The following is a 20,336-nucleotide window of genomic DNA, read 5'->3' on the forward strand; positions in this document are numbered from 1 at the left end:
AAAATAGATAATTTTTCAAAGATTAATTTGACCTTTGGTTCTAAAAATATTGTCTTTGTAACCTTTTTCACAGTATATTTTCTTCGTTTCAATCGTTTTCACTAATGTGCATTTTATATTAGTTGACCTCTCAAGAGTAGAAAAGACCACCATATAATTTTTTCTTTTTTTTAATGAAATAATCTAATTTAATTTAAATTCTTAATTCGCTTAATTAATTTCACTACCTTCATCTTAAAAACGCTAGGTTTATTGCTTGATTTTGATTTAGGACCGATTCGTTACAGCATATATTTTTCAAGAAATTGGACCAAAATATAATTTTTCAATAATATACTATTGTAATGAAGGATACTCCAATAGAAAGCCTTCATAAGGTTAAATGCATTTCATTTCATATTTAAGCAAGATTTATAGAGTTAATTTTTAAAGTGATTTCTAAATTTGCAGTCGAACTTTAATATTATTTCTGAATTTAAAATTGTCTTAAATTTATCCCTGATGAATTTAACAATGGTTGTCTTTGAGGTACTTTTTACCGACAAAATGATGAAGTAGTTGGATAGAAGCCACGCTAAACTGATAAAATGTTGTCATTACATTTTTTGTTTTTAAATAGAACAGAAACAATATTGTTTAGGGTATCTTGAGGGCTTTCTACCCTTAAACATGTTAAAATCCCTCAAAATATCCCAAACGACGTCATTTATGTTCTATTTGAGCGCCAAAAATAAAACAGTGACGTTTTACCGATTCAGGGTGATTTTCAGTGTGGTTTCCGTCTAACTACATCATTATTTTGTCATTAAAAAATATTTTAAGGACGACCATTGTTAAATTCAGAAATAAATTTAAAACAATTTTAAATTTAAAGACAACATTAAAGTTCAACTATAAATTTAGGAACCACTTTAAATATTAACTCAAATTTATGTTGGCTTCTCTAACAAAACTTCGAGCCTTAGCTTCTTTACTTGACACCCCATGCCTGCGGAATTACCAGAGATTAATTTATTAGTACTTGTATTGTAAGTCTTAAACGGGGGAGTAGCATGAAAGAAACAAAAAGAAAAGAAAAGAAAAGAAAAGAAAAATAAAAATGTTTAGTTAACCAAAATCATGGTGATAATTGGATTAAATTTACTAGTAGTAGTCAATCCTTCTATAAAAATGATTGCTTATTTGTAATTTCAAAAAATGTTGTGGCAGCTATTGGAAGCTTTTTTTTTGGTGACAGCTATTGGAAGCTTTGATATGCTAACTTTATATATGAACAATCTTAAAAATTAATTTTTTCAAACTAGAGTTTTTATTGAAAAGGGAAGCATTACCTGAATTTGACCGTCCGAGGTTCCAATTACCAAAATATCCTCAGTGCTATTCAAAGCCATGCAAACAACCCTATAATTGGATCCGGTGTGCAATGTGTTAATTCTATTGTATTTCTTTCTATCCCAAATTTCCACAGCTCCTCCCTTACACCCCAAATAAATTAGTTCTGAGCTTACTGCCATAGCTCGCACTTCCAATGAAGTTTGCAATGATCCAACCATATGTATACGATTATTATTGGTTGTGTTCCATATCTGTACATATATTTGTTTTAGAAATTAACATTTTATCAGATGTGAAAAACACATAGATCAACTGGTCAAAACATCTTCTATGCTACATATATAATATATTCACCATGTTTCTATGGAAAATTTCAAATAAACCCGTCAAAATCATTATTCAAGGAGAAATTCTTCAGTATTTTTGGGGTATCACGTGAATTGTGTTCATAAATCATAAAATCAAATATCATTTTAAATAAGAGTTTAAATTAATAATAAACTACTTGAATCTTAAGAAATTATTTTCTTTTTCGTTGTAATTATATTAACATATGAACATCCAAAAATTTGTTGCACACACAAAACCATGATGTTTATATGGAGAATTAAAAAAAAAGTTAATGAGATGGTTGAATATTTAATGCGTTATATTGAAAAATCAAAGGATACCTTTATGACAGATCCATCAAAGGAAGAGCTAGTAGCGTATATGAATTCACCATGAAGTTTCAGTGCATGAATAGGATTTGCTTTCCCAAGTAACTTTTTGGAACCACTTTGAATGCTGATGAGTTTTCCTGTGGCCAAATCGATCTCCTGAAATATAACAATGTCCTTTTGAAATAGAATCACGATGGACTTGCACAAAATTCATAACTACTGTTGATAGTTTCATACCTGAATGCTGCTATCATGGCATCCACAGTATAATTTCCCCTGAACAAGCGCCAAGCACTTTGCATGTTTATTAGAATTTAACAACTTAGATTCTCCATTCCATGACTTAACCTGAAGAAATAGCAAATAAAGTAGTTTAGTATGTAAGAGGAAGGACTACATGCAAAGAATTTTCATTATTTGGGTGAAGTACTAAATCTGTTCCAAAATTAGGCAAAAATTTATCTACTTAAGTCATGGATATTGTACACCAGAGGGAGTATTACAAATTGCAGATCCGACAAAAGTGTCAAGCATGATATTTATTTGTCAGTTACATTTATCTTGGGATATGGCATATCATAATCTCACATATTAGCCACTTTGTAATCGCTGAGTAAACAAATTATTAATTGAGTACCTTGATGCCACTTCCATGAGGACTGAAGCAACACATACTATTGGTCACAACTAAATTATGAATGTGGTCCTTCATATCATGTTCTTGTACATGATGTATTGCAGCCATTTCAATGGACCAGACCTGATATTCAAGAAATCACATACATATTACATATTAAGCATTTTGCATGTCGTTGAAAGTAGTTACTTACTGCTGCAAATTAAAAATATATTACCTTTACAGTTTTATCAAGTGAACCGCTGTATAATCTGTCGCCAGATTCTGAAATTGCCAAGCTTGTAACATCCTTCGTATGCCTTTTAATCTCTTGCAAGAGATCGAGTATGCTTTCCTTTACTTTCCACACCTTCAAACATGCACAATAAATATTAAAGGGCAATTTGGTGCATAAACATCCTACATTAACACAAGATTCGGGAAAAGACCACACCCAAAGGTATAATGTAGGCACATAATCTAATAATTATATCAGTGGCTTATTTCAGGATTTGAACTCATGATATCGTGAGACCACAGAGACAACTCAACTATTGTTCCAACTCGGTAGAATTAAGAAGACAAGAACAATCTTTTATCCTTAAGTACCTTAATAGTTCCATCTGAATGCCCTGAAAAGATTTTATCTTCAAAGCAAATGATAGAAAGAACTTCTCCATTCCCACTGCAATCTATTTTAGTTACCTCTTTATGAATCCAGATGTCCTGTTCCAATCAAGGACGTTAAAGTGTGTGATTTGCTATTCCTGTATCGTAAAAATGGTTCAAGCACAAATTGAACTTACTGCTTTAGATTCAGGTTCTTCAACCAAAACCTTCATAATTTCTGATGCCATGGGAGAGAACCCCTCTAATTCTCTCAGTGCTTTGAGGATATCCTTCGCATAGGAAGTAAGATCACGTAAGCCATCTGAAATTCAAAAGAAGTACAGTAATCATTTTCTAAACTTTAAACCAATGACATCCAGGCATTCGAGTATTTATTTCGAAACAGATCGAGCAAATTATTCTGCTGGAACTGGAAGGCTTATATATATACAGAGACACCTTTATACTGTAATTTTTTGTATAAATAAGTAATTCAGAAGCAAAAATAACATATACAAGAATTACCATCAAAATGAAGAAAGCTCTTAAGAGCAAGCATGGCAAGGATTCTGTCTTCAGTGTCCTCGGCAGATTTCAATATGAATATGAAGTGTTTGAGAAAGAAGACTCTTGCTGCCCCTTGTATTCCAGTATCTGGTAGAATGGTGATCATATATATGAGCCATGTAGCTGATATAAAGCATGCAGAGCGTAGTTCTTCATTTTGGCTCTTCAAGCCATCTGCTAAAGCCTCAAAAAGTAAACCACAGTCATGGCTAACTAGAACTGATGCAGCTTTTCTTTCCCAGTCCTCAGCTGCATTCTCTTCTTTCTGTTGATAATGGTTAATTAGGCCTATAGCATTTCTTATCATTAATTCAGAAACACGGTTTCTTTGGAACTGTTCATTACCATAGATGCTTCAATTCCTTCGTTGAAGTTGCTGATTTGGTCCATCTGTAGAAAATTGTTGTAGCTTCTGTCAAGACCAGCACGTTCAAGAAGGACTTCTCGGCTAAGAGACTTTCCGGCATAGTTGAATCTCCCTTGCAGTGACGCAATTATCTTGGCAGCTTCTAATTGGACAGCAGGGTAATCAGTCTTTCTCAAGCATGAGATAAGAGTATCTATTGCCTCCTCAGAGTATATGCTCATCTTTGTTTGCTCCACCTGCAAATCCCAAAAGGTTTTATATCTAATATACCCCTTCACATGAGCATGTTTAGGCCTTGGAGAGCCTCATCTTACATATTGCGATGAAATTCAATTTTTATGGTTTACTAACGAATTCAGAGCATTTCGGACCTAGAGGCAATCATTCAGAAATTGTATCCCAGAAAACATTCAATTTTTATGGTTTATCTAACAAATTCAGCATTTCGGACCTAGAGGCAATCATTCAGAGAATTGTATCCCAGAAAACATTCAATTTTTTTCCTATCAATAAGTCTATAAGTTAGTGAACTCTAAAGTGACTTGCACAAAGATGAAGGAATCAAAGAGGATATAGTCAGGATCAGGCAGTAAGAGACAGATTCAAACCAGAAGATCAAGTTGGAGTAAGAGGCCAGCCACTACTGGAAAATGGAATTGATGAGCTGTCTGCAGAGAAATGAGGAGAGTGTGCATTGTGCTTAAAGGACCTTCTTCCTTTATAATGTGAAGGATTTGTTCATTGACTGTTCTCCTGGACAGAACCATATACGAGAGAATCAAACCCCAATCATAAACAATACAGCTTAATTCATGTTTGTAAAATGTAAACTTACCTATTCAGTTTTACCAACTCAGATAAAAATTTAACTATCTTGAAAAGTTCTCCCTCAGTTGCACCTACAAGGCTTTCCAAAAAGGTAGATAATTGTGCCTTATCAGCAATGATATTCCTGCAAGTACCATCTTCTTGCATGCATTTTAACAAGATCTCAACCGCAGCAACCCTCTCCTCTGCCCATTCTGCTCCCAAACTGCCAACTATAGCTTCAATTTCTCTTTCGGATAACACAGCCTGTGCAACTGAAGATGCAATGCTCTCTTCACTGCTTCCAACAACCTGCGCAAGTAAAAGCACTGCAGCCGTTTTGGGACTCAAACACATCTCTAGAAATTCTTCCTCTTTCATATTTACAACTGCAATGAGAGCCTCCACTGTTGCCATATCTGAAAGAATGATAGTGGAAGGTTTTAGGAGATACATTAACACCACAGCCTCTTTTACACCTTTCTTGAAAAGAGTCTTGATCCATTCTACATCAGTGTCAACATGGCTAAGCGTCTGAATAACATTACTGTCTACGCAACCCATCTCAGTTAACAAGAAAACTGCTGTTTGCAGCACCTTTGGATCAAAAGACTTAAGAAGCACCCCCATGAATCCATTGATGATAGGAGGTTTTGATAGCATACTATGGATATCAACAACTATTAGGTTCAATTCTCTCCAAATCTTCTCAATTTGAAGCACAGCCATTTCAGATTCCTCAAGCACCTCTGACATATACAGTTTGTTGATTGCATTGCGCAACTCGCTCATCATTCCATCAAGCGTCGCCTCTGATATGACACTGTTAGGAGAAGTTGAACACTCCACTTTCAGCTCAGTATCTACATGTGGACTGTCACATGGCATTTCGACTACTGAATTGAGATTTTGTTCTTTCCAGCTTGAGATTATTTGTTTGAGCACGAGATTTGTTTTCGGTAAGCGAGTCTTTCGCAGCTTCTTGCGAGTGATGGGACAAGTTAAGTTTCCCCTTTTAAGCCATTCTTCAATAGCATGGCGTTCAAATGTGTGACCTGTCTCAAGGGTCACAGGATCATCAAATAGGTTACTTGTTAATGGACAGACAAAGTCCTCTGGAGGCACATGTTCGTCTTCCATGTTATAATCTGGAGAACTAAAAACAGGAGAAATGCAAGCTTAGAAGATGAAAATTTTTAGGTGAATATTAAGGTACATGTATATTATAACCATAATTTTTTTTAATTAGAAAATGCAGAAACAATTAAGCATGACATAGTCATACCACATGGATCCTGAACAAATATTTTTTGTTTGTTTTGGGGTTTGGAATTTCTGAGGCTCCAGTAGTGCTATCTTTTCGTCCTTTTCCTACAGGGACAAAATTTCACCAGTTCAGCAGCTTATAGTACTAAAAGTCTAAAATGGCTATCATATATAAGAAATTTAGTCCCCACTACCTCACTTTCTGCTTCAGATTCTGAGTATGAACAAGGTAAATTCTTATCCAAAGAAGATTCTGCTTCATCAGCTAAGTTTATTAAATAGGGTGGTGGTATCAAACATTTTGCAGATTTTTGTGGTTTAAGGATTTTGGGAGTACTCAAGGATTTGTTTCCGGTTCTAACCAGATTCGGGGTCCTCTTCGAACATGAAGTACTAGTGATCTCTCTTTCTGCTTCTGATTCTGAGGAGGAACTAGTCAAACTCTTGTCAACCAATGAAGACTTGGTTTCATCAGCGAGTGATGCCAAGTTTTGTGAAGAGTTTTGGGGTTTGAGGATTGTGGGAGAGACTCTTCGTGGATAAAATGGTGCGTAGGAGGAATTGCTGCAAGAACCACTGCTCAAAAACTCAATGGAGGCTTCTTCCCTTTCGCTCCATATTGGCTACAACAGTGACATAATGATCGTTCAAAACTCATCAACCAAATTCAAGAGAATCCTAATTGTCTCTTCTTTATAGAGCAGTGAATGGTTTAATTTGGCTTCTCTCAAAAAAATTTTGATCAAATTCTAAACCTTCGATGTTAAAGAAGTCTCAGTTTAATTAATCTGTTGGTCATAAAAAAATTAGCATATTAATCCTTACATTATCGTAGTGTCCGCTCTTCAACGCAATCATTTCTGTTTCCTCCATCACTAACTGCTCCTCCTCGTCCTCCTCCACCTCCTCCACCTCCACATTGTTCTCCGCCCCGCCGGCTTCCCCTGAGCTCTTCCTCGCCAGCAATGGCGGACTAATGAACGCATTTTCACTGGCCAAAACCTCTTCGAAACGCGCCGCAACAGCCCTGCAATTCTCATCCAGAATCTCCTCGTACTCTCTCTCCAGCTCCCTCAGTTTCGACGCCTGCTCCTCGCTCACCTTCGACAGTGAGTGAGTAGCGTCTTCCGAAACCGAAGATGATGAGAGGATCTGCGCTCTCCGTTCCAGCAGCCACCGGAACACGGAGAGTAGCTGTAGGGAGAAAAGACGGTCGTAGAGGACCGGTGCGATCTCCGATCGGGCGAGGGAAGGGTTAGAACGGAAGAAACGGAGGAGAGAAACAGCGGCATCGAGGTGGCGGTTGTGGAGGGTGTGGACAAGTGAGAGGAGGAAGAAAGGAAGCGGGTGGTCGGACAGAGGGAGGAGGAGCTTCTCAGCAAGGGAAAGGGAGCAGGAGCGGGAGGCGAAGTTGGAGAGCGTGATCGCGGTTTCAAGAGTATCCGCGGCGAGTTTCGCGGCAGATTCGTCGGAGATTGCGGCGGTGGTTGTGTCTTGGTGGAGGATGGAGATTAGGCGGTGGCGGAGATCGCGGTTGGAAATGACGTCGGAGAGGAAGGCGGTGGTGTGACGGAGAATCTCGGCGGCCGTGACGGCTGTAGTCATAGCGGCGGAGGACGGTTCTAACGGGAATAACGGTTAAGATTTCAGTTGAGTATAGTACACTCGGTAATATTCTGATGGTATTTGAAGGCGCGAAATGGTTTGGACGGCAATGTGAAATGACCATTTGAACCCTCTAGTCAAATTGTTTAGAGAAAACCTCGAAATTACTTTTCATAAAATTTTAAATCGAATACATTTTTATTTTCTACAAATGTTTGATAATTATATTTTTGTATGAAAATTTGTTCATTTAATTAAATTTTTAATATATGTGTTAGATAAATACAATCTTAATAAATTTTACTATAAAATAATTATGTCTCAAAAATATTATTATAAGATAAATTAGTCCACTTTTAAAATAATAATGGGACTAATATGTTCGACGAGAGTAATTTTTAAAGATTTTTAAAAAGGAAAAGTCTAGAGGCCAGCAATTTTATTGTATTTTGGCCAGCATGTAACCAGTAGAAAAAGGTGAGCCATTGGATGAAATCTCACACCATCAAATCATCATTGATGGCTAGTTAATGGCTACTAATCACAAATGTTGCTGCCCCCTAGCATTGCTCTTTTAAAACATATAAGAATCTAAATGTTGGATCTAAAATTTTTTGAAGGTTAATTTAGATATTTATTCAATTTTTTAATTCAGAAATATTTAAAGGAAAGAAATTAATTAATCACCGTATATTATTCTTATTATTATTATAAAGAACCAAACAATTCCCTTCACCAGCAAGCTAAACAAGAGTGATTTGATTTTAGATTATTAAGAGAAAGTTAAACAATAATATACTAAAATCCCATAGCCGTTGAGAATAACTAGGGGTTACACTTTTTGATTAATTGAAAAGCTAATTCAACAATTAAAAAAAACAAAGGAAGCCAAAGCTAAGAATTAATTTTCAATAGGGAGATGAATGAGAGAAGAACATGAAATGCATTTTGGGAAGCTAAAGAGGTGAACAAAGATGCTTCATTGGACAATGCAGAACCGCCACCAGCTAAATCGGATAGTGCTCTAATGGCAATGAAAGGTATTCTCTGCTGAAAACAAACTAAAGCAACTGCGGCGGTTTCCATGTCCACTGGGGTGGCACCAAATTTGGAGTTCAAGAATTCTCTATAAGCTTGGTTGTCAACAAACACATTGGCAGTAATCCCTTTCTTCACTCTCACCACACTTGGATTTCTTGGCAAGCATGTTGTTGTGTTCACACAGCCACTCAATTTAACATTCTGTAGTGAATCATAAACAAAGCAATCAGTTACACAAAATTAGAGATTAAAATTTGAGGAAAAGTTTAGTTTTTTTATTTTGGGTTCTATAATAATAAATTTAGGCCTATAGTTAGGTTGATATATCAGTAATCAAATTTAATTAACTATTTTAGAGATAGTTGTTATCTCAATAAATTTTTAATTACATTCTATTAATTTAAAATCTTGTGATTAAATTTTATATTATGTAGAATTTTTCAATCAAATTCCTATAACTTTAATTATTTCTAACTATCTTGACATTATACAAACATTTTTTAAAAAAGTCCTTCTAATTTAAATCCTATATTGTACATATTTTTTTTAGAAAACCTACAAATTTTATCATCCAATACAGAGGTTTTAAATACAAAATTTTTAATCTATATAAATGTGATTAGCAATGTTTATGTTAGAACTCATGAGAAGGGACTAAGAAAATGGATTGTATATTCATAATAATAAGACAATACAAAGTTATTTATAGACACATAATTAACTATTAGATAAATCTAAAATTATCAACCGCCATATTTCTAACTACTAACAACTCTAATAATACTCTAATAATTTGTACTATAGAGATTAGGTTAAAAAATATGTATACAATACAAAGACATCATTACACACTTTTAAACTAGAAATAGTTAGCCAATGAGTAATAGCTCAAATGGCATAGTCTCCCCATATTCAATTAAGAGATTGCAGGTTCGAGTCTCCTATAAAAAAAAAAAACTAGAAATAGCTAACTAAAAGTTAAATAAAATTATAGGCATGTCTAGAATAATTTAAGCAAAAAAAAAAAAATTCTACATTTTCCTACAAGGTGAAATTGGGTTTGAAATTATATTTTACCTTAAGCTTCTTTGCAATTTGATAGTATTTCTTGTGAACTGGAACCCAGAAAGCATGCTGCCTAACTTCAGGAACACCATTCACTGGGAAAATTTCCTCTGCTTGATACCATACATTGTTTAGAAGATTCCTCACTGGCTTAGAATAATTGGAATCTTTTGTGTAGTTATTGTAATTGGAAAATTTAAGATAACCATATTTTCTACTGTAATCACCATTGACTTCCAAAGCTAGTTCATCATTAGGACCATCTCCAAACCTCTGCTCAATTATATCATAGTAGATTATTAGTAGTTACATCAAATTTATTACGAACAATGTTATATAGCTAATAAATATTATCATTTTTACTAACAATAATTTACATTTATATTTACAGAAATTATATACACAAAAGACATATAATTTACACATATATTTATTAAAATTTTGCACACATAAATTAATATAAGTTGTATTCACATTTTTAAAAATTTATACATATAAATTAATAAAATTTATTTATTAAAAATAATTTAATATTTGTGTTTACTAAATAATAATAAAAAATACTAAAACTTACTTGTCTCCGAGAGTTCTCATTTATTACACTATAAACTATAGTTTTGGCTGGTTTACGTGGCTTTCAGTTCTAAGTTAGAACTTTTCTATTGCTCTGACTATTGAATAATGGTGACTATAGTAACATACAACTGACTAGGACTAAATTGATGGTGTTATGGATAATAAATAGAGTCCCTACTAAATTTTATAAAGAAAAAATATTGTGATAATAAGCTTTTAGAGCAATTTATTTATCATGTGATGATTAACTTTAAGCATGTTGAATAAAGTAATTATGGTTCATAAATATATAATATTCTTTTATTAATTATTTAGACATCCAGATAATAGCATGAAAATGTTTATCTTTACTTGAGACAATTTTCTTTTAGATACTGTCAAGTCTCAAGTGTGACTTTTTCATACAAAATTTTCTCTCACATTTTTCTTTATTTCTCTTAAAGACTGTGTGATAATAAATTATAAATCAAACTTGACAAAGTTAATAATTGAGAAAAAAATTCAAAAGATCTAGTCCCCATAATTACCAATCCAGTTGAAAAAGAAATTAAATACAATAATGATATATTCATATATCACTCTAATTACTAATTAATAAACAAGGAAAATCTTGATTAATTATTTTGTTCCAAAAATATTAAATATATCTTAATGTTTTGTACGTCTCATTTACTTATTATTTGTAGATAAATTAGTAGAATAGTTATTAATTAGGAAAAGGATTAAGAGATTATATATATAATTATTCAATTATGTAATATAAGTTATAAGTCTACCTGCCAATTCCAAAGTCCTGTGTGGGCCCAATACTTAGGAATAGTAACATCTCCAATCTGGAGATTTGGATTTAAATTCCCTGCAATTCCATAATGAAGAACTCCTTCTACATTGAAGAGAGTAAGCAACAATTGAGTTGAAAGCCCGGAATTAAGCTACATAAGAAGAAATTAAAAAAACTTAGACAAACAATTTAAAAAAAATGGAAATATAAATCAAAAGTTAAACCGAAGCTTACCATGCTCAAACCTGACATAACAACTACAACCCTCTTCTTTTCCAATTCACCAATGCGAAAACGCTTTCCTGCATTGTTATATTATTATTATTATTATTATTATTATTATTATTATTATTATTATTATTATTATTATCTACACCCTAAAAATTAATGAGATCAAACAAATTCTTAAGAGTAAATATTTAAAAGTTTTAATAATTTTAGATCAAATATTTTTATTTTTAATAAACTTTTATTATTTTTAAAGGTTCTCAACAAATTGATCTTTTTGCCGCTTTCAATAAGATTTTCAATATATGTATATTAAACAAATAAATTATTAATAAATTTTATTATAAGATGATTATTAAATTTAATAAATATTATTATAAGATAAGTTAGTCTCCGTTCAAAATGAAGGATAGACTAATTTATCTGAGATGAATAATTTTTAAAAAATTGTAGAATAATAAAAATTGTTAGGATTAAAGTGTTTGATTGAGCAAAGTTGAGTGTTTATCTAATTTATAATTATTAATGGGCCAATTTTTATATATTTAGATACGAATATGATTTATTTAATTCAAATACTAAAATTATGTCGCTTTTTATTTTTGTTATTGGAGCTCGAGTGGAGTTGGACAGCATTATGGGGTAGGGAGGGTCTTCACAAGGGTGTGGTGTCAGGGGTCTCACTACTCGGATCCTCCGAGTTCCAGCGTTTTCATATCCCGGTTCATGAAGAAGATTGCCATCTCTAGTCAAAACGGACAGTCCGACTTCAATCTTCATCAACTCACACTCTCAACATGCAACTCGAACCGTTCGAGTTCATCTTCCAACTCAAGCATATCGGAGGATCCGATTTATATGCACCAAAATTTTTTTTCTCCACCATCCCAAATCGGACTATGCGTTTTCGGAGAGAGAAATTCACTAACGAAGAACTCAGACGGTCCGAGTTCTTCTCCCAAAAGCTGCCAAAAATCTGCCCCACATACAAGTCTAACCCTCCTTGATTCCATATCGATGAAAAGCGCACATATAGGATCCATTTCCATAAAATTGAGCCAAATTATGTAGGTATAAATATAATACAATATTAGTCACATCGTACAAAATATGTTAAAAAATGTATGTGTAATAAAAATATAATTTGAAAAAAGAAAAACATGTGCCTCACAATAAATTTGACTCCCACCATTCGAAAAAGAATAACAAGTTAGTCATATATGGTACAAAATTCATACATGTATGAAGAGAACAAATATATCATTTGTTTGATCAATTAGTGAAGGGCAAATAAACTTATCCAGTAAAAAAAAAATTAACTAGAGACAAATTTCTCTGATGATGATGAACAATTTTTTCTTTACTTTTCGATCCTGAGGTATTACTTTTAGTGACGAACGAGTGACGAGATTAAAGATTTACTTATGAAAAAAGACCAACTTCCCAAGAACAATAACCAGCTTTTAATTTTGCATGAACAAGAAAGAGGAAGAAAATAGTTAAAAAGCACACATAACAATATTAAGTAGAATTAATTTTGATGCGTACATGTTAGTTTACATAATTGTGTAAATATTCATTTAAAAAAACGGATATAATTAGATGATTTTATAAAATATTTTATATTATCAGTACATAATAATTAAATTCATATAATAATATCAAATAATGTAACAAGAGTTTATAAAATGTTACCGGCAAAATCAAGGTTAGGAAACTTGTGATGAGGCACAAAGCTAGGTGATTGAAGAAGAGGTTTGAGCTCAAAGGCATTTGGCACCACTATACCAATATATGTCCCTTCCTTATTCACTTTCATTATTTCTTTCCATGTAGCTTCTGGAATAACTGAACCATACACACAGATCATCATTCTTCCCAATACCACAACACCACATAGTAACCCTAATAACCCCATTTTTCTAATTCAACTTCTCCTAATAATCCTAGTAACCCCAAACCTTATATATGGATGACCTTATAGATACCTAGTTGTCTTTAACTAACTATATATATTTTGAAAATATAGCAAATAAATATAATGTAACTACAAATCTCATAAATATAAGATATTATCAACTAACCTTATAAATATTCATTTATTAATTATTAACTTCACTCTCAACTACTAACAATTCTAATAATAATATTTTAATAATGTCAGTTTATTTTATCTCATGCATATATAGTATAAGAAGAAGTATACAACTTGATCACGTGTCCACGTATATATATACATATAAACCTATGACTACTTCGTGGCCTTTGGTTATGGAAAAAAATGGGAATATTTTCAATTTAATTAGTTACGTTGTGTCCTTAATTCCACTGGCTATATTTGAAAACAGGAGCAAGCCAATAGCTTCCAAAGACCAATCATCAAATCTTTTAAAAATAAAATATAATGTATTATCATTTCTTTCGCCCCAAGCTATGTCCTAATCAAGGTTTATCAATACTCCAGCCTAATGGAGAAGACTTGATAATGATGACGTGGTGAACAATTTGAATTGTATCTCTCCATTGTCCATTCCTTCACGGTGATAGAAGTTGACCTCTAACTAGCTAGTGTCCATTGAAAATATATATATATATATATATATATATAGGACACGCAAGTTTTTAAATAAAATTGATAATTACTTTGTATATACGGTCTTAATCATTGAAATATGAGAATGTAAGATACACGAGTTTTTGTTCTAAACATTATTAAGGACTTTACACTAAACTAAGTGACATCAATAATCATAAGGATTCCTTGAAAGAATTATTATGCAAGAGTAGACTAATACTTTGCTCTAACTTCCAAGACCAAACCTGTGATACTATATATATATATATATATATATATATATATATATATATATATATATATATATATATATTCAATCTAAAATCGTAACTTTTGACTTGGTCTTGTATTTATTATTATTATTATTATTATTATTTTATATTTGTAAAATTTGAATAGTTGATTTTGATCTTTACTAGCACATATTCTGCAACAGGATCAGTATCAGTAGTTAATAATAAAAACTAAAATTAAATATTTTAATTTTTATATGAATCTTTTTGGTAAATTTTTATATGAATTTAAAAGTCAAAAAATAAATTAGCACCAAAAAAAATTATAAATCTTACTGGGGCTTAAAAACCTTTTAGCAGGGAGCTTTTTCTTCACAATTCTTGATTTTTTTTTTGTGCATTATATATATATATATATATATATATATATATATATATATATATATATATATATATATATATATATATATATATATATATATATATATTTTGTCCATGGTATCTTCAAATCCGACAGATTAAAGACTAATCCATCGCGAATCTAAGTTCTATTTAAGGGTCTGCTACTGTCCAATGAGTTGTTATATGCATAAAACGGGATTCGAACACCTGACACTTGTTTAAGTGGACAAGTGAGGTGAGGACCAACCCAAGTTGATTTGTGCATTATATATATATATATATATATATATATATATATATATATATATATATATATTTTTGGTAGTACACTATAAGGTTTTTGTTTATTTGTGTCAGTTTTTTCTCTTATTTGTAGAGGTTTATAACCCCCACCAAATGATTTGTGGGGTTTCTAAAACCCCCAAAATTTGAGGTGCTACGAGGTTTTTTGTGGGGGTTTTTAAAAACCTCCACAATTTATTCAGTAGGGGTTTTGTGTATGTTTAGCGGGGTTTTATATTAGACTTTTGTGGCGGTTTTAAATCACTTTTATGACAGTTTAAAACCTCCACAAATTCTGTAATTATTTATTTATTTTTAATTTTAAATAATTCATTAATCTCATCTTATTTACATATTCTCAAATTAAAATTTTATTTTTTAATATCAAAATTTAAAAACTAAATCTTTTATAACACAATTCCTCAATATAAGACATAACTCTATATATAAAAAAAATTTTCAATGTCAATAATTCCAAACATAATTACATATGATATTGTTTTACATAACTATTATTGTTTTTCTTTAAAAAGTAAATAAAACCACTTCAATATTTCAATATAATCTAATTACATAAAAGTCTCAAAATAAAAATATGAATGCAATCCTAAAAGATCTTTAGGGAGCATTTTATATTCATGAACTGAAGCAGAGAATGTATCTGGAGAATCATGGAACTCACACTTGCACAATTATGCAAGTATTTTCAATATTTGCAACCCTAAATTCATATAACTATGAAAACAAAATCAAACTCATGCTGAATCAATTTAGTTATATACAGCTTTTGCTAGTTTACTACACCATTACACTCGGTAAGAGAAATAGAATCAAATTCTATTTTGTAAATCATCATTAGGACTAATCCAATGTATGAGTCCTCAATTAACCAATCCAATACCTGAAAATTATAGTTTGTTGAGGCTTCCTTTGTTTTGAAGTTTCATAGAAGTCTATAAATAGCTCCCTGAAAAGAACACCACAATAATAACATATATGAATGAGGACTTCAAATTTTTTCAACCGCAAACTAATGTCATTATTAGATAACACTCACCTGATGATACCTTCATCTTTGTTACCATCATTGGAAGGAACATGCTTAAATAAAGACTAAATTAGCCATAAAACTCTTACAATCCCCTTCATTTCAGCACACTTTTTGATGGTATTACACAGAAAACGTGTGTCACAGCAAGCTGAGAAGTTTACAACGGCTTAGCGCTCAATCCTCATAGGTTTAACTAGTTTCTGAAATATGGCATTCAATGTTAGATAAACAACTCTAACTTTTCAACAATAAGAATAGAAAATAACAAGATAAAACAATACAGAATACTAATCTTATTGTTGAAATTTCAGTACCCACCCCTTGGAATGAAGCTCAAAACATGTACATGTAGCATACTGGGGACTTACGTTCTTTCATGATTTTGCCACACAAATTCTTACAACATAAGTTTACTCTGCATAACTTGGTTTCTCTCTATCAATGAAGTATTAAGTCCTTTTTTTTAAAATACCAATCAAATCTCACCAACTAAGGTTCTTTTTCTTAAACAAGCATCAAAGTTCTTGTGAGCACAATCAATTGATCATCACCGAGTTTAGCTTCTACAAGGTACACACCAATAAGTGCAATCAAGTTTACATATTCAAAGATTTTTAATTTTTAATTCAATGTAAAAGCACTGAAAAATGTAATCCATTCTTGTTCTCATATGCCATTCTACTATACACAAATTGTAAAGAAGATCAAATGAGTTCATATGACCAATTCACCAAAATAATATTTTGACATAAATAAGTGAAAGCACCAGATACATCTTTGACTAATTCATTTCAGCATTATGGAATCTTTAGAATGGTACCCTAAAGTAAGTACTATTTTCGAGAATTAATATGGTTTCCCATCAGGTAACTATCAAAGATGATAGTTATGATTTTCTATTTTATCTTTTATCCTTTTTCTTTTGAGGACACGAAGTCCGAGAGAAGGAGATTTAAATTGAAATAAAACAACTGATTATGTACAAGGCCAAGTAAGTAAGGACATGCAAGAAAGGAGCACAATTGAATATACCTCATCAACAGAATGAATGTTACGCTGGTCAGCAGTACATCAGAACATCCTATTAAAAGATAAAAAAGGATAAAATAAATTAAAAAACAAAAATTCCTCTTACATTGAATCATTTCAATAATGAAAATTTGAGAAATCACTCTCCTTATTTAGCAGTAGAAACCATTTGACCAGAAAAGAAAAAACAAGTAGTAATAGTGAAAGAGTATAAACTCACTCCAGTCATTGGCATAATTGACATTGGCTGGCTATCCTGGAAATGAAAGAGTCCACCATTAAAATTCTTGCCATAATTATTTAAATAGCACAGCACCTTTGATGAACCAAAATTGTCAGCAACAGTATTAAATAAAATTCAATAAAAGAGAGGAGTAGTGAAAAGTGGAATCATGACTGCAAAGTGCCACTGTTTGAGGTAGGGTCTGTTATCATCACTATGCCACCCAATGCTTGTACCTCTGCTTCAACTATTTGATGATTCATAAATACAATAAAGTAAAGATTGTAAAAGTAGTAACAACCAACAAGCAATTGATAGTCCTTAAGATAGAGTAGTAACCTGATTAGAGTGGTGAATAATAAAGAGCTCGTATTGACAGTTAAAAAACTCCTTTAGCTTGTCTTTCAACCTTTCTGTGAAGAAATTTGATTGAGGTTGAAAATTTCAATAGAGGGAAAGATGATAAAAAAAAAAGAGAGTATCTCAGATGGGAATGAAGGGAATGAGGAAGTGGTAAGAGTTGGTGGGAATGAGATGGGAGAGAGTGGTTGAGCAGACATTGGGTCTATAGCCAATAGTGCTACTACTCTTGTGTATGAATTCCAGCTTTTGACAATGGAATAAATCAAGGGAAGGGAAGGGAAGAAGCGAACAAGAGAATCTGAAAAGAGAACCTAACCTTGCATTCTTCAAGGGGGAGGAAGTTGGGGACCATCACACGAGGGTGTTGCGAACCACAGCAAACCTCACATTCCTAATCCTACTTTCTTTTCAGATTCATGTTTCTGTTTTTGAATCTCATCCATTTTCACTTTCAAACTGATGCATAAACCCTGCTGTCAATGAAAAATGCTTCCATATTTCTAGCAGGCTCAAAGAAGGATTATCACTTCATTGATTTTCTTGAAATCAAAGTCCTATACAACAACACACCCTAACTCAAACTAACAATTAATCATGATAATATGACATATTAACGAATTCAAAGCAATACCTCTACAATAGTTTCTAAACTGAATTCCTTCCTCCACTTGATCATGTTATCACACATTTGCTTTGTTTTCCCAAAATTTCAATAGTGTCTGAACTAATTCCTTCCTTGCATTATAACGAAAATTTCATCACAAAATCAGTAAGCAAAAATATCTACACTAATTGTATCGCCATCAAGTTACTAAAAAATACGCAAAAGTAACAAGCCAAATCCAAAATCAGAGAAGTAATCAATCAAACTAAACTAATATGGAGGAAATCACAAAATTAACAAAAAAGAAACCTCCATAGGAATGCACAAAAGAACGCAGAAGGAGATCTCAAAAGTTACCGTGTCGTGACCTCAGAAGACGTGCCAAAGGAATAGCTCCTCCTTCAATAATCACATTCACCACTTCCTCTACAAGACACAACCACCGAAGAATTTATACCAAGAGACATGCACGACCGAATTTGCAAAAACCGAAATGAAGGGAGCAACACGCTAAGAGATCGAGGAAGAGGAACGGAGGATTTACCGTTTTTGGCAAGATCGGCGAGCGTGTGAGTGGCGCAATTGGCGGCGGCTCGATCTGACTCCTTCCATGAGAAAGTGGAGTTGAGGATGGAAACTTGCTGATGTCGGCAAGTATGGCGTCGCGGGCGTCGTCGATTACTCTCCCTCTGATCTCAGACGCTATGGTGAGCTTGATGGTGACAATGGCAAAGAGATGAATACGGTGGCGTAGATCTAGGGTTTCATTCTCACTCTTCTTCCTCTTCTAATTTTTTTGGACAAGTAGGTTAGAGACTGGCTATTTGTTTGGACAATTAGGCTTAGAAATTTAAACTAGCATGAATTAATGGGGTTTGATATTTTTCCATAAATAAAATATGTTATGGAGGTTTTTTAAAACTTCCACAAAAAAAATTCTATAAACAAGCAGAAATATTGTAGTGTTAAAACGGGGCTAAGAGTCCAAGAGAGACCTAATTACAAACTATTTGGGGTAAAGAGACCTATTTTTCATCATAAAAAAGGATGTAAACAACCTCCCGAGAAGGTGTATTCCAAAAGTGTAACCCCAATTCTAAGGATAGACTTTTACGCGCTAAACAATTAGCACATCTGTTGCTTTCTTCGTATATATTTACAAAATATATGTTCCACTCCTTTTCTCTCCAACTGTGAATGTTTCTAATTAGTGCATTTGGGTGATTTGCCAGGTTTTTGTTGCTGTTGAGGGTGGCTATGACTGCTTTAGAATCACATTCCACAATAATATTCTTTAGTCCCAAAGTCCAAGTAATCTTCAATCCTTGGTCTATTCTCCACAATTCTGCTCTGTATGTTGTACAATCTCTTATGTAGTATGAGAATCCTCCTACCCATTTGCCAATTTCATTTCTTAGAATTCCACCACATCCAACTTTGTTATTTTGTCTAGACCCATCTGTATTTAGAGTTATTCAGCCCTAAGGAGGTGGGTTCTATTTAATTTGCCTTTTCTCCTTTTGGTTGATAATTATCTTCTTCATTCTCCTATCAAAAGCCTCTCGAATTTCCTTCGCTTTCTTCTCAATTTTACGATGGGGAGTAGGCGGCCTAGTGTACCCTTGTTCATGAACTTCCCTGTTTCTCCAATCCCATAGCTTTTAGCAAGTGACGATGAAGTAGTTTATCTATTCTTGGGTTTCATGTTTGCTCAATCGAATTCTGAGGTTTAGCTCCAGTCATTGGTCCCAATTTATCGTGAAGAAGCTCTACATTGCATTCGGGTCAATGAGTTGATTCCATATAGTGGCAGCTTTCACGCAATCCCTAAAGGTATGGATCACACTCTTCATTTGGTGTTTGCAGAAGGGGCAATTTCCGCTTTCCCTAAATATTCTACTCCTTCTCTGATTTGTGAATACCCAATCATGCACCAATTTCTAGATTAGGAGTTTCGCCTTTTGGCGACCCTTCCAGCTCTATATAGTTGTCCATATGGTTTTTAAAGAGGTTGTCTAGTTTGCTAGGGCTCTGTATGTCGCTACTACA

The 20,336-nt window shown here is 32.9% G+C and overlaps 2 protein-coding genes and 1 long non-coding RNA gene across 10 annotated transcripts; all 3 read right to left on the reverse strand.

Annotated features, from left to right (window-relative positions):
- Positions 1 to 775: 775 nt before the first annotated feature.
- Positions 776 to 7,945, reverse strand: LOC112751228 (putative E3 ubiquitin-protein ligase LIN-1). Of its 2 annotated transcripts, XM_025800296.3 has the most exons (15): positions 7,055 to 7,945; positions 6,424 to 6,852; positions 6,249 to 6,334; positions 4,992 to 6,119; positions 4,765 to 4,909; positions 4,135 to 4,392; positions 3,748 to 4,054; positions 3,420 to 3,544; positions 3,223 to 3,339; positions 2,852 to 2,983; positions 2,635 to 2,757; positions 2,235 to 2,345; positions 2,007 to 2,153; positions 1,332 to 1,586; positions 776 to 988 (listed from the first exon to the last, which is right to left on the reverse strand). In XM_025800296.3, the coding sequence occupies exons 1-15, from the start codon at positions 7,832 to 7,834 to the stop codon at positions 971 to 973; spliced, it is 4,161 nt and encodes a 1,386-aa protein (XP_025656081.1). In that variant the 5' UTR covers positions 7,835 to 7,945; the 3' UTR covers positions 776 to 970. The 2 variants fall into 2 exon arrangements, with proteins under 2 accessions (XP_025656081.1, XP_072073304.1); XM_072217203.1 differs by lacking the exon at positions 6,424 to 6,852.
- A 633-nt stretch (positions 7,946 to 8,578) lies between these two features.
- On the reverse strand, positions 8,579 to 14,341 carry LOC112751229 (bark storage protein A). 2 transcript variants are annotated; one of them, XM_025800297.2, is made up of 5 exons: positions 13,221 to 14,341; positions 11,532 to 11,599; positions 11,293 to 11,448; positions 9,953 to 10,213; positions 8,579 to 9,076 (listed from the first exon to the last, which is right to left on the reverse strand). In XM_025800297.2, the coding sequence occupies exons 1-5, from the start codon at positions 13,441 to 13,443 to the stop codon at positions 8,729 to 8,731; spliced, it is 1,056 nt and encodes a 351-aa protein (XP_025656082.1). In that variant the 5' UTR covers positions 13,444 to 14,341; the 3' UTR covers positions 8,579 to 8,728. The 2 variants fall into 2 exon arrangements, with proteins under 2 accessions (XP_025656082.1, XP_072073305.1); XM_072217204.1 differs by having other exon boundaries at positions 11,532 to 12,527; positions 13,221 to 13,684.
- A 1,264-nt stretch (positions 14,342 to 15,605) lies between these two features.
- On the reverse strand, positions 15,606 to 19,259 carry LOC112751231 (uncharacterized). 6 transcript variants are annotated; one of them, XR_011872537.1, is made up of 9 exons: positions 18,832 to 19,259; positions 18,645 to 18,713; positions 18,315 to 18,414; positions 18,000 to 18,139; positions 17,660 to 17,733; positions 17,318 to 17,567; positions 17,101 to 17,149; positions 16,075 to 16,268; positions 15,606 to 15,984 (listed from the first exon to the last, which is right to left on the reverse strand). It is a non-coding gene; the product is annotated as an uncharacterized lncRNA (long non-coding RNA). The 6 variants fall into 6 exon arrangements; XR_011872535.1 differs by having other exon boundaries at positions 17,318 to 17,353; positions 18,000 to 18,237; positions 18,832 to 19,203; XR_011872534.1 differs by having other exon boundaries at positions 18,000 to 18,237; positions 18,832 to 19,203.
- Positions 19,260 to 20,336: the final 1,077 nt, after the last annotated feature.

The sequence above is a fragment of the Arachis hypogaea genome, chromosome 15 (assembly GCF_003086295.3).
Source record: "Arachis hypogaea cultivar Tifrunner chromosome 15, arahy.Tifrunner.gnm2.J5K5, whole genome shotgun sequence".
Lineage (NCBI taxonomy): Eukaryota > Viridiplantae > Streptophyta > Magnoliopsida > Fabales > Fabaceae > Arachis > Arachis hypogaea.

What these genes read in the sequence shown, in the direction of transcription:
- LOC112751228 (XM_025800296.3), bottom strand. Translation starts at nt 7,834, where the DNA reads ATGACTACAGCCGTCACGGCCGCCGAGATTCTCCGTCACACCACCGCC. An exon ending in AAGGAATTGAAGCATCTATG is followed by an intron (nt 4,055 to 4,134) that starts GTAATGAACAGT and finishes CATTATCAACAG; the next exon opens with AAAGAAGAGAATGCAGCTGA. An exon ending in TTGATGGATCTGTCATAAAG is followed by an intron (nt 1,587 to 2,006) that starts GTATCCTTTGAT and finishes ATATATGTACAG; the next exon opens with ATATGGAACACAACCAATAA.
- LOC112751229 (XM_025800297.2), bottom strand. Translation starts at nt 13,443, where the DNA reads ATGGGGTTATTAGGGTTACTATGTGGTGTTGTGGTATTGGGAAGAATG. An exon ending in TCCTAACCTTGATTTTGCCG is followed by an intron (nt 11,600 to 13,220) that starts GTAACATTTTAT and finishes ATAACAATGCAG; the next exon opens with GAAAGCGTTTTCGCATTGGT. An exon ending in AAATTGCAAAGAAGCTTAAG is followed by an intron (nt 9,077 to 9,952) that starts GTAAAATATAAT and finishes GATTCACTACAG; the next exon opens with AATGTTAAATTGAGTGGCTG.